General features: G+C 45.4%; 1 protein-coding gene across 1 annotated transcript in view; it reads right to left on the bottom strand.

Moving 5' to 3' along the window:
- The window catches only part of PDLIM4 (PDZ and LIM domain 4), a 246788-nt gene that overhangs the window by 22443 nt on the left and 207268 nt on the right, over nt 1-17077 (bottom strand). The window contains exons 3-4 of the mRNA XM_071443204.1: nt 8792-8943; nt 363-447 (exon numbers count right to left, since the gene is read on the bottom strand). Of these exons, the coding sequence (XP_071299305.1) occupies nt 363-447; nt 8792-8943 (237 nt within the window). The remainder of the gene's footprint in view (nt 1-362; nt 448-8791; nt 8944-17077) is intronic.

Below are 17077 nucleotides of genomic sequence, written 5' to 3' on the forward strand. Positions count from 1 at the left end.
TCCAAAATCACACTAACTCTGAGCTTGGTCACAGCCTCACAGGGTCAGTGCTGGGTGTCACCCTCCACGTGCTGCCCAGCCATCCTGTGTCCCCAGCAGGCTGATCCTGCAAAGCCTGGCCTGGCTGGAAGGCAATGACACAGATGGGATTGTGCAGATCTGCTCAGGATCTGGCTCACCATGGGAACCAGCCCAAGAAAAGCACAGCTAGACCTGCAGAGAACTTCAACACCACACATGGAAACGCCTCCACTTCTGGAAGGAGCAGGGCACAGGGCTTTCCAGCCCCCAGACATGGATGTCCTCTTCTCAAAAGCAAGCTGGGAGAGCAGCAGAGTGGGGCAGGGCTGCAGCTGCCGTACCTGTGGGTCTGGCTCAATGTTGATCCGGTATGCTTGAGCCTTGCCATCTTCCAGGACAGGGGGGGACCAGGTCTTCCCTTCAGATCTGCAGTGGGAAATAAGGTAAACTCTACTTAAATTGCTTTTGAGAAAGCCCAAACCAAAGTGCTCCCCCCCAAACAAACAAAACCCACAAAAATCCCAAAGAAAGAAACAAGCTCCTTAAACAAAACAAAAAAGCAATTAAACAAATTAAAAAAAAAAGCCAAAACAAACAAGCCAAAAAAAGAAAAAGCCAAATATATATATATATATATATAGCATCTATTAATTCCTTGGCAGGTTTATATTATATTTGCAATTGTGCAAAATTATCCTCAGAAACATTACAATGATAAATAGAGAATATGAGGGTTTCATCCTATTAAAGCTCAAAACCACTCTTAAACTACAAGTTTCTGTCTCAGTTTGGGGTTAAAGAGACAAGCTTATTTTGGTTCAAGAAATCAGAATACAGGCTCTTGGTGGCTCCTGTTTTGCACATTCCTGGCTTTGCCCCTTTATTCTAGCCCTGAATCCAGAAAGTATTCTGATTACACATGTGTATAGATTTATGTACACATACATACATGCAATCCCTGGCACGCCTGTGTACTAGACCACATCAGGAATTCTAGAAACACCTTTCAGGGAGAAGGCTTTCACCACCCTGTATGAATCATCCTGACCCTTTCAACAGCTGCCAGATAGAAAAAGCCCTAAAAATACAGTTTCCATTCCCAAATGCATCTTCAGTCCTGCCAAGGTAGAGCAAAATACTGTCACTGTCCAAAGATTTTCCATGTGCCTGATAATTTTTTCCCCCCAAAGGCATCTGGGGACATGGCTGGAATGTGATCTCCAGCACTGAGGGTATGAGGGAGTCCCAGGGGCCTGGGCAAGGTCCAGCAGGTACATCCACAGACTTCTCATGATGCAAGAAGCTTAAGCTGGAAAATGGAAACTCAAGTAAGTTCAAGATAAAGCTTTCAACATGGAAACTGTTCTGTTTATCATCACAGTCTGTATATGCACCACTTCACAAAAACAGGTGCTGTTCCATGGGCACATCCAAGCATCCTTTGTGGACTCTCACCCCTGCCACATACCACGTTCACTTTCAGTTAAATTCTCTGCAGAGTCCAAGTTTGAAAAATAAGGTGCACGATTTTAACCCAGGAATTCTCAAGGAGATTTTTACCTTTGGTATTTTGCAGCTACACAAGTCAACATACAAAGCTGTCTTTACAAATCTAGGGTCTGACCCAAACCTACCAAATGCAGGGACTCCCACTGACTTGAACACACTTTGGATCCAGCCCCTGAGGATTTCAGCTTTTTTCCCTCACTACTGCCATTACAGCTTTTTCAACAGGGAGTGATTACTCTCATAGCTAGGTACCTTGTTCTGATAATTTATCTTTACTGTCATTATTTGATTTAAGGCTGGAGCAATTCACTTATAAATTGTTTTTTCCAACTGGGACAAAGTCCGAGGAACATCAACATTCCTAGCAACCCCCACTTGCTGTTTGCCATGATCTGGTGCTGTGTACATTGCTTCCACATTGAAAATCAAATCTGGAGGCCCAGAACAATGGAAATGCCTAATTACATTGGCAGGGATCACCATTATTATTTCTGTGCTTTCCTCTGCACTGAGCTAGCCTGAGGAGAGCTCATAGTGCCTCAAGGAGGGTCCATGCTGACTTCCCCCTCTCAGCTCTGGAGCCCACATGCCAAACACAGCTTAAAGCATTCCCAAAGGCTTCAACCTGGCAGTGAATAAGAACACAGCTTCAGCAAGTGATTCTGATTGCAGAAGATAAGAGCAATAGCAGTAAATTCATTCTGTGTGAAGGTATGGCATTCAGTCACCAGCACTGCCAGCACTCCCAGTTCTCCACACCCCTGAGATCACACTGTCTGAGCAGAAAGCAGATAAACCTGTGCTTTCCAAAAGTCATCATGGGTATGTTTACACTTAATGACAGACATGGACAGACTCCAGTTTACATGGAGAAGCCCATGCATGGTTAATGCTTTAATGATTAAACTCAAGGTTTTACTATCAGTTCTGCAGAGTGACAAGAAGTTCTTGGTATAACTGAGACCAACTCTGACAGCTCCCAGCAACAATGTGAACAAAGCAGGCTCACATCAGCCCCAGCTTCCACCTGAATTACACTGAAACAAGTCGATACAGCACAATCTGGGCTCCACTTGGCACTCTGAAAGGCAAAGCTAAGGTGAATGGGAGAACCACCAGCCTCACCAAAAAGAAAGTCAAACTGTAAGTTTAATGAGCATTTATGCTTACACAGGGAGACCCCCCCACTTTTCCCTGGGAACAGCAAAATACCATGTAATCTGAAATAATCCAAAACAATTAAGAGATTACTCTGCCTGGTAGAACAATGCTACAGGCAGCTCCTGCAGGAGGAGCTGATGCTTGGAGCTCACACCCCAACCCCAGCTGCCAGGAGCATCCCATGCCCACATCCCCAGCAGGACCAGCAGCAGGGGGGTCCCCTGTACCCCCAGAACAAGCCCCAGAGCAGTGGGGACTTGGGAGCCAGCAGAGACCCCCCCCCCAGGAGCATGTTCACCCTACCAACAGTCAGAGCTTTGTGTTTAGGCAACAGCAAAATCCCAACACATTTCTCATACGTCACAGGCAACAGATCAGGCATCACTCAAATGTTCCGAGTTGTTTAAGTTACAGCTCAAGGACAGGAAAAGTGTTCTCAGATGTGCTATAAGGGATTAAAGGCAGTTATGTGGAAATCATTACCCTGCACTCACACCACTCTGCTCTTTTAATGGCATCCAGGACAATCCCAAGAAAAATAACTTGACCTAGGTTAGTGCAAGGCCTTCCACACAGGGCTTCATAGGAAATGGACCCATAAACAGGACATCACTAAAAAAAACCCCAAAGTTGCAGACACCTTTTATTCCACCATTTACGTTCTAAAAGTCTCAGTCATTCTCAAAAGATTACTTGCATATGCTCACATATTTTACCAGAATGTTTTTTCACCTGGTAGTGATCTGCAAGTCTCACTCTCAAGTTTGTCAAGCTGCTTTTAAGTTGCAAGAATTCCTGTGTCTTACCAAATTTCTTATTTCTCCGTCCCCTAAAAACTAACATTTATCACTTGGGGAAGTGCCAACCTCGATCCAGGTCAGTGCTGTCACCATACAGCTGCAAACCACCAGAATGATCACATTGCTATTTTCACCCCCTTTCTTTGGGGGGTGACTCCAGGGTCCTGCCCATCTCCTGATTGCTCTTCACCTCCCAGTGTGGCACACCACTGTGCTCACAGCTGATTGTTATCACTGATATGGCCACCAGCCTTCTAGAACCTGAGCTCAGTCTAGAAGCAGCTACAGCTGATGCTTCAAACTTCCCAGGCTTGTGAAATTCACCCCAAAAACTGTGGGGTGTTGGATCCATCCTCTGCAGGGCAGCTGAGCAGCACAGGAGCTGAGCTCTGCTGAGCACCCCAAAGGACACAGCCCCTTCAGTCATTGTGAAGAAGCTGCAGGATTTCTCCTCCTTCATTCCTCTCAGCTGAAACCATTGTGTATTGCTCTGGAAAGCTGCCGGGTTTCCTCTCTAATAGTCTTCAAGGAGCTCCAGAGGGGAAGCTGTGATTCACTTTTTCAGTTGTACTTTTACTGGAAACTTGAGAACATACATTGTCATCCTTCCCATCTTCCAGCAGCTTGCCTGTGCTGCTTACAGCTAACAGACCCCAATAAAATCCCCAGGAACTGGGGGAGATGGGAGGAACATCAACTACGTGAGGTTCCAGGTCCTTTTGGGGCTACATGTCCAGCAGATTCATTACTGAGTTTTCTTACACAGAAACTTTCAGAGAAACTCCCTCTCTTTACATAGAGCAGGAAAAGACACAGAATTTTCTCAGTCAATTCTCCAAGCAGACTCAGCAGTGGCATACACACCAAACCAAGGGGGAAGAAACTGCTTCCAGGACTTAGTTTAGATACAAAGAATCAAAGCTGAACCTTTAAGAATTTATTCTTTGACACCACAGCCAGGAAATAAATTCAACTCAACCACCCTGGGGTTCTTGGCTGCACCTGGGGCCAAGCAGATGCTCCCAGTTGTCCAGCACCCACCTGGCCCTGTGCACAACAGCCCCAGGGCTGTCACCAAAACAAAGGGCTGGAATTGTTTTGGACTGGAAATCATAAAAGTGTGAAAGCTGAAAAAGCCTCTCAGACCATCAAGCCCCATTCCTACCTGAGCATTGCCAAGCCCACCACTAAACTATGTGCACAAGTGCCACATCCACAAGTCTTAAATCCCTCCAGGGATATGAGGTCCCTGGGCTTGAATACCCTTTCAGCAAAGAAATTTTCCCTAACAGCCAATTGAAACCTCCCCTGGCACAACACACTTCTTGCCTCTTAAGGAATTTGTTGTGTAACTTGGAAGCAACTTCACAGGGAGCAAAAAGAACAAGTTTTATACCAGGTGTTTGTGAGTAATAGTTCATGGGGCCGCTCAACACCCCGGATCTTTCTCCAACCAGCTGCCACGTAACTGGCCTGGCCCTTCCTGCACTAAGGCAGGCAAAGTACAGCTTGTGCTACCTTGGCTTGAGATTCAATAGCTGGGAAGATGATGATGGAACAGCTGCCTAATTTATCACCAGAGCAGCCTGAACCATCCTGCTGAATATTAATCAGCACCATCACTGCCTTCCCCACAGCCTCACTAAGCCCATGTGAACTCCTGGCCTCCCATTCTGGAGCCATTAACCACAGCCTGAACATCCAGCCCTTGTTCCAGGAGTGCCCACACCAAGTAATTCCTCACATCTTACATCAGTGCCCACATAGGCATCAGTTACATAAATCAACTCCCTTCATAAACCAATGAGGATTTTCAACCACTTTGTTTCAGAACAGTAAGGCCACTGTGCTGCTTTGCCTTTCACTGCCCAAAGACAGACTTGCACATGTTGGGGAAAAGCAGGATCCAAAAGATCCAGGGACAAAACACCCACTAACTTCAGGGAGGTCAGGGGTCGGGCCAAGAAAGGAGGCAGAAAATTGAGGGTATGAAGAAGGAAGTAAAACCCCCTCAAGAAATTTGTCATGGATAAAAGATATTTCCTTTTGTCAAAGAGATTTGAAAAAAGGAAGTATCTGCTAGTCCAGCCTGAGACTAGAGGCAGCTTCACTGACACCAACACTGACTGTGGGCTCCAGGGGCACAGAAGAGCCATGGAGGCCAATATGCTTAAAAACCTGTGACATCTCCTTGCCAGCAGTTTTCCCAATGTGGGCACAGGGCCAGTTTCTTCAGGAAAGCTGCAGCCCAAGCATTCATCCTCCCTGGCAGATGACAAAAGGTTCACAAAAAGCTGTGGAGCTCGCCCTGGCCCTCTGGCACAGATGGGCAGGTCTGGACAGTGCTGCCAAGGGTTTCCTGGCAGTCTGTGTCAGCAGGAACAGCAATGCCATGAGGTCTCCCATCCCACACCCAAGGTACTTTCAAGCAGTGATTTCAGCAAAACCCAGCTCCAACCCCATTTTATGGCTGCCTTTGTGATGCATGATACTTGGTCTTGGTCAGGCCACTCAGTAACTCCCCTTTCTTGTTTTCCCCACAGTCTGACTTTCCTACTGAAGTTCCCAGTCTAAGGGCATTTACTGACCAGAGACTGAAAACAAAACCCATCTTGTTCTCTAGCTCAGTAACACATAATGTCAAGGGTTGATAGAGAAAGGGCATGGAATGAAGCAGTCCAAAGGGCACCAGGGGGATGGAAGCACTGCACAGCTCCCTGCCCTCCCCTTCACTCATTCCTGGCTGGAGGAAGCCTGCTTTGACAAAACAGTTCCTCACTAAAGACATGCAACAAACAGGCTTCTTATTTCAAATATATTTCAGACAAACACATTTAAAAATAAATCTTTTGTGTTGGCTTGCAAACTGTATTTTGTTGAAGGCAGTGTACAGAAAAGATGTTGCTTGAAGAGCAACTTCTGCCCAAAGGAAAAGATATTAACCCACACCACCACAGGCAGGGCTTTCTTGAAGTTCAGCCTCACAGCAGGGTCCAGGGTGTTGATTCACAGCTGTGACAAACAGCAGGGGCTGGACATGCAGACAAACCAACAAATCCCCTCATTATTACCCCAGAACATGGCTCCCTGAGCAGAAACAGGTCACCCCACATTCTAGGAGGCAGATCCTGGAGCAGGGATCCACTCACACCTAGGAGGGAATGCCAGATGTGCTTCCAGCAATGACTAACAGCTGGGCAACAGGATCCAACAGGTCACTTGGGAGACTGGAGAGAAATCTAAGAATGAAGTCACTGTGCACCCACTTTGGGCCAAACTAAAAACAGACCTAATAGCTCATCACTGGAGCTGCTGTCCCTACTGCAGAAAAAACAAACTACTCAGTTTTTCCTGTCAAGAGAAATGCCACTCTTATGGTGATGTCTGGGCAAAGCCAAGGTGAGTTCTGCCCTTGGAGAAGCCACCAAGCAGTGTGATCGCCAAGAGGAGCCACCCCAAACTGAACAGCTTCTCACTTCACCATCTGTTCCTGCTTTGCAGAGCCTGTGAGATACAAAAGTCTTTAAAATCTGTGTTTATGAAGACTTTAAGGCCTGACAAAACCATTGCAATCCTACTGCTTAGCAAAGACCAACCATGTCATCCACAAACCCTGCATCATTGAAAGGCTGTGGGCCACCAGCAGCAACATCTCTGTTAGAAAATTCACCTCTTCTGGACACACCACAAGGTCTCACTGCTAAAAATATCCACATCCTGCTAGGTACAGTTGGGAAAAACATCCTGAAGCCACAGACCTTCCACACAGCATCTTGCAGATCACCCTGAGGTCATGAATGAGCATGGAAAGGGAAACCAAGCAGGCAGATCATTCCTAACCCCAGCAAGGCACACACCAACACTGCTGAGAGACCTCTGTGACCACAGCCTCTGCCCTGTGCAGGAATCACCACCTAGGAGAGGAGATGCACCTGCACAGAGATATTCAAGGGTCCAATCTGAGCCAAGAAACAAGCATCAGCTGATATCAGGGGCTAAAATGTAAAGGTGGGAATTCGGTCCATCAATTCACACAGCAGAAACCCTCATCCATGAGAATGAACACTGCCATGCTGCAGGTGAAAGCTGCTTTCAGCAAAACGTGGTTCTGACTCCCAGTGAAGCTGCTCTGCTGCCAGACCACCCCAGCAGCTGGTGGCTCACCAAAATCTCCTGTTCTGGATTTTCACCTCTTCCAAGGAGAGCTCCAGTAGCCTGCAGGCAGTCAGGAAGGGAATCCTGGTCCTGCCCTGGGCACAGGTTCTCTTGGGGGTACAAAATCACCTGGTCTCCCTAAAACTGCTCCAGGTGGAAAGCAGAATAACTGCCCTCCTTGGCCATGGGAAACTCCACCTGTGTGAAGTGGTTTTGCTTGCTTTTCTTATTTTCCTTGTAATACTGAAGCCACATCATCTGTACACCATGGGCTGAGCTCAGGGGACTTTGCTTTAGCCAGACAGCTCAGAGATGCCTTTCGAGGAACCATGAGGAATCACTGAGGGTTTGCTCCATTTATGGTAGTGCTCCTTCCCCACTGCCCAGGCATCCAGTCAGAACTACATGGTTTTCCAAGAAAAGTATAAACAGTAAATGATAGCTCTTTATATCAGGAAATGCCTCTTTAATCTGAAGTGGAAAACTATATTCACTTATTTTAACTTATGCCACATACTATTAGCCATTTGTGAACCTTATACGGAGTGCTCATTTTGCTTGGGTAATTTGTGATTTTGCTAAAAATTAATTACAATAGAAATCCAAAAAAAGACCAAGAAAATGAAACCAACCAACCAAAAAAAAAAAAAAAACCCACAACACACACACACAAAATATCCCAACTAAAAAAAAAATACAAACCCAATACCAAACTCATGCTTTCATTTTGCTTTGAAATACCCTAAAAAGCAAATATGGCAGGACCTTTAAATGTTTTTTTATTGAACAGATGCTTAAAATGATGAGTGGATGTTAATGAAGTGGAAGGGTTTGTCCAAAGGACATTTTGATTCCCACGCTACTCTTGCTTGAGTTGACACAACCACAAAGACTCAACTCAGGCCACAGCCTGGAAAAGCTTTACAAGATACAAATAATAATCCACATGTAAAAATGAACTGAACCCACTTTTCCTACCAGTGAACCATTAAAAATAATTTTGATTTACTGTTTTTGAAAACACAGGACAATTACCCAGGCCACGGGGATGCTCCAAGAACCCAGCCTGAGAGCACATCTGCTCCAGGGCCAGCCAAAAGCCCTCTGAGTAAAAGTGACACAAGAGCACATCAGAGAGAACCAACCTGTTCACAGAGAGAAGCAGCTGGTCCACACATGCTTTGATCTTGTTTTGAGCTTCTAGATGTGTCATGTTGTCCGTGTTCTCACCGTTAATTGCCAGAATAATGTCTCCTGGGCACAGGTCTGCCATGGCTGCTTTACTGCCAGGGTTAATCTGGGGAGGAAAAAAAAAGGGTTACTTAAACGAATGCTGGAGTTTTTTTAAAAGAAGAAGTCCAGTTTCTTGGAGTAAGATGCAGGTAAAGGGAAGAGTTATTCCTGGAGAATGTGTTTTCTCTTCACCAACAGCACCTACCTGGGGCTGGATGCCAGAGCTCTCAGGTGAGCCCCAGGTCTCCAAGGGCCATCCCCTACAACAACACTCTTTGAAATATGGGATTTCAGTCAACTCCAGCCACTGTGTGACCAGGTCCCCTCTTCACATTTGTCTCTTGCTTGAAATAAATGTAATACACTCTTTCCAGAGAGATGCTTCACACTCCTTTGGCTTGCAGACCCTTTCATGATGCTGCAGGAGTCTGTCCCTAAGCAGCACATGAAACCCTCCTCTGGTTAACCACCATCCCCCTGACTGGGGGAGAGGTCACTTTTGACATCACTTCTTCTAGACTGACATCCAAATGATGTCTCTTTCTAGCCCTGCGTGGTCACCAGCCCCAGAGGGATTTAGCAGATATGGCACTTGGGAACATGGTTTAGTGGTAGCCTTGGCAGTGGTGAGGTAACAGCTGAAATTGAGGATCTTTAAGATGATTTCCATCCTAAACAATTCCATGGTTTTATTCTATAAATATCACACAGCTCTTTAAGCCTCCACAATTCTTTCCTTCTGGTTTTGTCAGAGTGCCAGAACCTTATAAAACCTCTAACTTCTTTCCTGAGGAACTAATGACAGGTCCAGGTACAGTTTGTGGTCAGCAACAAGATCAATCCTATAGCCCATAAAAGAGGTTCTTGAGAAATTACCATTTCATTTACATCATCCTAAATGTGGTTTTAATTTTACAGTAATATAGAATGACGCAAGGCATATTCAGAACAGGTAAACATGTCTGGTTAAACTCTATGCTATGTGTTTCCCTCTAATTTCCTCTTCAGTTTATTCACAGCATCTGCTAACCAAACATATTTTATCAACCGAGTAGTTGTGGCAAGCCTGACTTTTGGTTATTCATGTGTCACTGCACTACAGCAAGCTGGTGCTTTGGTTCTGTTTACTCTTGATTTACACAGATGGAATTCCCTGTCTTAGATGGTGGGTCTCTGCCCCACCCTCCTTGAGAAATCCAGACAACAGGAGCACTGCTGTACCCACCATCTCCCCTTGGCTTACAGCAGTGCATGACAGCAACCAGGCAGACCAGGTGTAGTTTTTCAGACAGTAAGACCAAGTGGGGCAGTTCCCCAGTGCCCAGAAGCCCCCCAGCCACAGCTCATCATTAAACAGGTGGGGTTTTTTTAGAAAGGGGGAACACACATGCACATCCCAGCCTTCATCTTGATGTCATACAATCCTGCAATGCCTTGTAGGATTAAAGATCACCTTAATGACCATCTTGTTCCAACACAGTAGCACATTCCACCCAGGTTGCTTCAAGCCACATCCAGCCTGGCCTTCAACACTTCCAGGGACAATTTGTGCTGTTTTTGTAGGGAATTAGAAGAGGATTTAGTCTTACCACAACAGCCCCTGTGGATTGCAGTAGAGCTATCCCTGGTGAGAAGGAGAGAGCCCCAGTGTAACACTGCACTGCTGCACTGCTCCCTGCAGGACCACAGCTCCTGGCAACGCTGAAACACAAACCTGAAGGTGTTTGACAAGCTCCAAACCACTTCTGACAGTTAAGCAGAACTGGCAGCCCAAGTACAGCTTTTGTTGCATTGTCAGAGTAAATCAGTATTTGCCATTTGCCCTTCAATAGTTTCAGCTGGGTTGTTTGGCTCCAACAAACCTGCCCCGACCAACTGCTCAGGGGCTGCCCTGTGACTCAGCTCAGAGCAAACAACAGGAGATGGCTCCCAGCTCCACACACATTAGCCCTGACACATTTCAAGCCAGGACAGGATTATTTTTCCCCTGGCATTGTTAGGGGTTTTTTGACCCCTGTATCCATTCATGGGGCATTAGGGTCCTTTTACAGCCACAGAAGCTGCCAGACTCATCAGAAAGTCAACCTAAAGCTCAACCAGCAACTCCAAGGAAGCACCTCCATGCTCTTGCCTGCTGTTATCTGCTTCCCTCAGTGCTCATCCCACAGCCCTGGCTGCCAGCAGGCTTTTAGATTAACAGACCTTCAGCTTGACCCAGGACAGCTGTATTTTGTTCTTGCCTATTCAGTGCTGTCTAGATGTCTGATGGATTTTTTCCCCTGTACTGATCTTAACCATGCTGTAGCTTCCTTGAAGAATAGGCTGTTCACAAATGAGACTTTTAGCTGTTTCCTAATTTAAGCTTCTGCTTTATTTCAAATTATTTTGGCAGTATTTTCATATTAGCATTTTATGCTAGTTGTGGAGATGACCAAGGGCTTGAAATGGAGCTGCACTCCAAGAATTCATTTGAGATACAGCATCGGTGTCTAAACAGCTTGGGAATCATTACTGTAATGTCTGTCAGGCCCAAAGTTTGTATTTTAGTGAATAATATTTAAAATACCGTAGACTAAGTTCTCCTGACCCACAGCTGTGCAAAGCCACTGACAGCAAACACTCCACAGAAAGTCTGACAAGTCTGGTTATGGGTCAGTGCTGTGCCTGAATCCAAGTGCAGGGGTTCTGCCTGCTTTGGACATGGCTTAGTGCTGGGTTAACAGCTGGACTTGATGGTCGTAAAAACCTTGTCCCATGAAGGACTCTGTGATTGTATGACATTGGAGCCTGGCAGTGCACAGAGGGGTTGGGATGGAGCTTGGATCAGAGGCACTCACTTGTGCCTCTCTCCAGAGAGCCCTTGGGTCTGCCCTGAGCCAGAACCACAGTGTGTGTGACTTCAAGGAAGCACACACGAATCTGAGAGTGATCAGACAGGTTATGAAGTTAAAAACACTGCAAAGAAAACCTGCATCAAGTCACTGCAGCCCTGTGTCCTTGAAAGGACAACATAAATCCAAAGCCACCTAAAGCAGACTTGGGGTGAAGTTGCCCAACACAGACATGCCAGTCCTGCAGAAAGGGGAGAGGACCATCCCTCTGTATCTTCCTGCTCCAGAAGTACTATCCAACCCCTGCCTGTGTGCCATCCCTGGTGCTCAGCAGGTTCTGAGGCACAGCCTGGGATGCAAGCCAGAAGAGCTGAATGTTTTATAGAATCACAGAACGGTTTGGGTTGGAAGGGACCCTAAAGATCATCTTGCTCCAACCCCCTGCCATGGGCAGGGACACCTTCCACCAGACCAGGCTGCTCCAAGCCCCATCCCACCTGGTGTTGAACACTTCCAGGGATGGAGCAGCCACAGCTTCTCCGGGCAACCTATGCCAATACCTCACCATGCTCACAGAAATAATTTCTTCCTCATATCTAATCTAAAGCTTTCTTACTTACTTCAGCTTAAGGCCAATTCCCCCAAGTTTTCTGCGAGTGAGTCAAAGCAACTCAGAGGAACAGGTCCAGTGCAGTGACCTGTCACCAGAGACCATGGCAGGGCTGGGGTGAGCTCTTCATGAGATGCTTAAGCAGATCCCAGTGCTACCCAACACCAAAGCACTGCTACATTTTCAGCAGGAAGGAACCAAGCATGAAATACGTGCAGAAGCAGTTCATGTGCTGGAGAGGTCACTGGCACTGGGGCTTCCCCAGCTCCTTTTATGCCCAAAGAAGCTCTGGTGTGTTCTCAGCCATGCAGGCACAGCACGGCTGCTGCTCTGAGAATACAGAGTGCATGCCTGCCAGCTTCACTGCTCTCCCAAAATTAAATAAAGAACAACCCTCTGAGTTTAACCCCTCCACAAAAACAAGCAGCTGCTTCCTCGCTTCTCTCTCTCAGAAAATGAAGATGCTTCAGAAAGCTTATAAACAGAAAAGACTAAAAGAAACAAACCATTTGCCCAGCAATGCTGTGGGGTAGAGCAGAGCACAAGGGGGTATTTGCAGAGCACTTGCCCCAGGTAAGCAGCTCCAGGCTCTCCAGGTCCCAGAGAGCAGCCCCTCCTTGCATAGCATGCCTGTGGAGGGTGTGTCCTGCAGGGATTTGTTCCCCTAGGGAGCCAGAATGTACTTTTCTCCCCTTTTCTAATAAAAATATTATTCTTCCTAATCCCCTCGGGATATGTCTCATTTGTGACATCTTTCCATGTCCTCCACATAGCATTGTGCTTCAAAAAATACCAGAGGTCCAATATTGGTGCCTGTCTCAACCCCCTCTATTGTTCCAGTAAGAAAAACACATATTTAAAGAAAGAGCTCCCAGTGGACAGCTCTTCTTTCACTGCCCTCTGCCTCTTCAGTCACCACAGAAGGTTCAGTGACAGCACCGCAAGCATCACCTCCACACCATGCCTTTTGCCAAATCATCCATTTATCTCATTTTAAAAAATTCGTTGTGTTTATTAAGTTTTTTCAACCATATTCCCTACTGCTTTTTCCAGGATTATCATCCACCTCTCCTCTCCTCTAAGGCAATTACCCTCCAGCAGCCCCTTCCCCAGCCAAGTGCATACTCGGATGCTATGAAACAGATTGGGATAGTCCCAAAGCCAGCAGCAACTCTCTTATCTGGCCACTGGAACATCACTAGGATTTACTGAGTGCTGGCATCTGACAATGACAGGCCATTAAAATAAAGTACACTGGGGCAACTGCCTTGTGCTTAACCTAAATTGGTTGGTATTGGAGCTGTGCAGTCTAATTTAGTAAGCAAGAATAATCTTGCACCAAGAGAAGTTTGCTCTTGAAACACAGTGTTCTACCATCTGCCCTGGAGCTTGGCCACAGAAGGGAGCCAGAGCTGGGAGAGGATTCAAAGCAGGGTGAAATGCCCATGCCTGCACCCCTGTTCTCACAGGGATGGGAGCCCTGCCCACCACAAGGATGACTCTACTCACAAACAGCTTTGCTCAAGCCAGCTTCAGAACTGGGCAAACACCACAAGCTGAACCAATCAATAGTTTAGTAAAAGGTTAATTTGTAATATTAACTTAATCCCTTTTTATTTCTACTCTTTTCCCCAGAAAGCTGCATCTAAGGTCACCTGTGTTAAGACTGAAGGATGAGGGATGCAGCTCCTCACTGCCTGCAAGGCCTCAGCACAGCCATGGGAAAGATCAGGTTAGTCTTTATTCTCACAGAAATTTTTTATCCAAATCAACAAAAGGTGCCTATTCAGGCCATTCCCACCTACATAATGAAGGCAGCTTTATCTCTGCCACATCTTCACTTTTTATTAAGTGTACTCTAATGCATCCCATCAGTGAACAAAGCCAGGATTTAATGGGTTAAAAGGTGCAATCTCAAACAAGCCTACACAGACCACACCACTCTTCTCTTAAATCAGTGGTAGTTTGTTGTAGGCAAGGCTGGGGGAATTTTCTGTTTTGCAACTGTGATCAAAAGGACACAATTAAAGTCTTTGAGGGACTTTCAAGACAGTGTGACAAAATTCTCAGCTTTTAAACAAAGCCTGTCTGTTCCATGCTATGGGGTAGGGAATGATCTTACATAGCTACATCTTTTAAAACAAGATGAACCAAGAGTCAAATGATTAACTAATGAAAATAAATTCCCTAAACCCTTTAAACATTCTTTCCAAGGATTCTCTTCAGCTTTTCAAAGCATCCTGCCTTGAATTCCTTGCCAATTCATTTGCATTTTTCTAGTTGCTTATATAAAAGTCTGATGTATCAAGACATTATTTAGATAAGCTCACAGCCCAGTACATGAAGAACACTGTTCATGGAATCTGAATTCATTTAACTACTGAAGAAAACAAGCTTAAAACAATAGAAGGGAAAGAATCAGAGTACAAATATTATAAAAGGCAAGACAGTCAAAAATCCTTTAGAATCCAAGTACTAATGGATCCAAATCCAAATTTAGAAACAGTTCCATAGAGTAGATCCTAACCCAGCCCAAAGAATGAGGGCTCTGTACAAAGAGGAGGCTGAGAATCAGTGAAACTGGACCTGTGTTCTAGAGCAACCAGCCACTAACCCATGTGCAGACCTTAAAACATGGATTGAGAAAAACAAGGAAGGGACCCACCAGGATCACCTGGTGTATCTTGTCAACAGCTCACTTGCTCAGCCCAAGGGCACACAGCTCTGGGAGCACTCCCCATGGTCACAGCCACCAGGAGCCCCTCACTCCCTCCTCCAAAGGCAAGTTAAAGATTTTACTGCACAAAACAGCCCCACTCAGCAATACAGCTGCTACTACACTTAAATATGCTCTGTGTTTACTTTGCCTTGTTGGGGAGCAAAGGCCAGGGAGGGAGAGCTGCCCTGGGGACACCAGTGAGCCCCTGGTGTGAGTGTGCTTGGAGCATCACCCCAGTCCCTCAGGTACCACACCTCTGCACAGACCAGCCTGAGCAGCATCACAGAAAGTGTTTATGGCCAGAATAGCTTCATCTCCTTCAGGGATTTAGAACCCAGCTCTCCAGTGAGGTTTTCCCCCTCAGACACCCCTCGACAAGCAGCAGGGCTTCTCAAGCCCTTCTCAGGAGCAAGCATTAAGCACTGTGCAGAAGACAGAGGAATTGCTTAGAGTTTGCCTTCCAAATCATCTGCCTCTTGGCCAGGAAGGCAGCCTGACACTTTCCTTCCCATCCAAAGGAAAGTGTACACAGAGAGATCTCTAAAGAGGAAAAAATTCTTCCTCATACTTCCTCATAGAAAGTTTAATCCAGTTGGTGAACATACCTGAAGTTTCATTCTTGCAGCACACTCAAGTGTTAAGCACAGAGTGCAGGGATTTGTGCCTTTGCTAAACAGCTGCTTTAATGGTGAATGTCCAGTATTTTGCAGGGTTTGGTCTTTTGGACCAGAACCTTTGCATATGCTAAGGGTTTCTGAAGGGTTTTGCTGCTTATGGTAAACAACAGCATTCAGAGCAGGGTCAGCATCCTGCAAACCTCCCCTCTGACAATCTCCTCTGTTGTTATCGACCAGTCCTGGAGTCAACTGCTCAAAACAGCTTTCTCTTTTAGCTGAGCACTGCCCGTATCTAATAATTAAGAATAACAACTTTAAATAATCTTCTTTATTCTGGTATATTTTGTTTTCTGAAGCATGGGCTGTAAAATGTCATTGCCACACAATTTGCTATCAATCCACACAATATGTAAAACTACTTAAGGCTTAATGGGTGTGAATGCAAGTTGCTCTGGTTGTCAAGAAGGATTGAGTGTGGCTGTGAGGCATCTTGATGGTGTTTGGAAAACTCATTGGCTGAAATCCTGTTGAACAGCACTTTTTTTTTTTTTTTTTTTTAAATACAGCTGTGTTCTCTGTGGAGAGAAAGCAAGTTTTGTTTTGGGCTTCTCCTGGCTGGAAAAGTTCCTCAAAAGCCACACTGTGGCTTGACATCTTTGCTGTTGCTCAAATAACAGAGTGAAACCTGTGTTTGCTTGAAGTTTTTGTTTAAATTCTGAAGTAGAAACCAAACACAGCCTTATCTACCAGGGCCTGGGGCAAGTGGGGTGTAAGGGGCTGTGTACAAACCCACTACACGAACAAGCTCAGTGAGATACAGGGTTTGCTCTGGCACACATCTGGCACTGATAACAAATCAAGCAGAGTATTTTTCTGTGAACCTGTTTGTTTTAACCTTTTCTATCAACACTGCTAGATCTTGAGAGAGCTACTGTTTTCTTTCACACTTGAGAACCTGTGGTTACAGATGACTTAAAAAATAAAAACGTTTTTACAATGTGTTTGGGGATCTGAGAACCACAAGTCAAGGCATTTTGTGAATGTTGTAAGAAGTTGGAAAACAAATTCAGTTAGAAATACTATATTGCTCCTTCTAGGATTTCCTGTGACATGTATTTCATCCTCAAGCTATCAAAAATGAAAATAAATTGCATTGGTCTGCATTAATTCCACACAATTCATAATGACATATTTGTATAAAAATTAAAGGACTTACCCAATTTCAGGAGGACCAGGATTATAACCATCAGCTGTGTCACACAGCAAAAAAAGTTTAGGAAAAAAAGAATAATTGCACATAATTCCCCCTGTATACTTCTTGCACCAACAGGAGTAAGCCTGTTATCTAACTATTCTCTTTAACCCACTTTATCAAGTGGGATTTAAGGGCACACTTCTACAAAATAATTTTGAATACCTGT

This window comes from Agelaius tricolor, unplaced genomic scaffold (genome assembly GCF_023055355.1).
Source record: "Agelaius tricolor isolate 1412-34295 unplaced genomic scaffold, bAgeTri1.0.p SCAF_18, whole genome shotgun sequence".
Lineage (NCBI taxonomy): Eukaryota > Metazoa > Chordata > Aves > Passeriformes > Icteridae > Agelaius > Agelaius tricolor.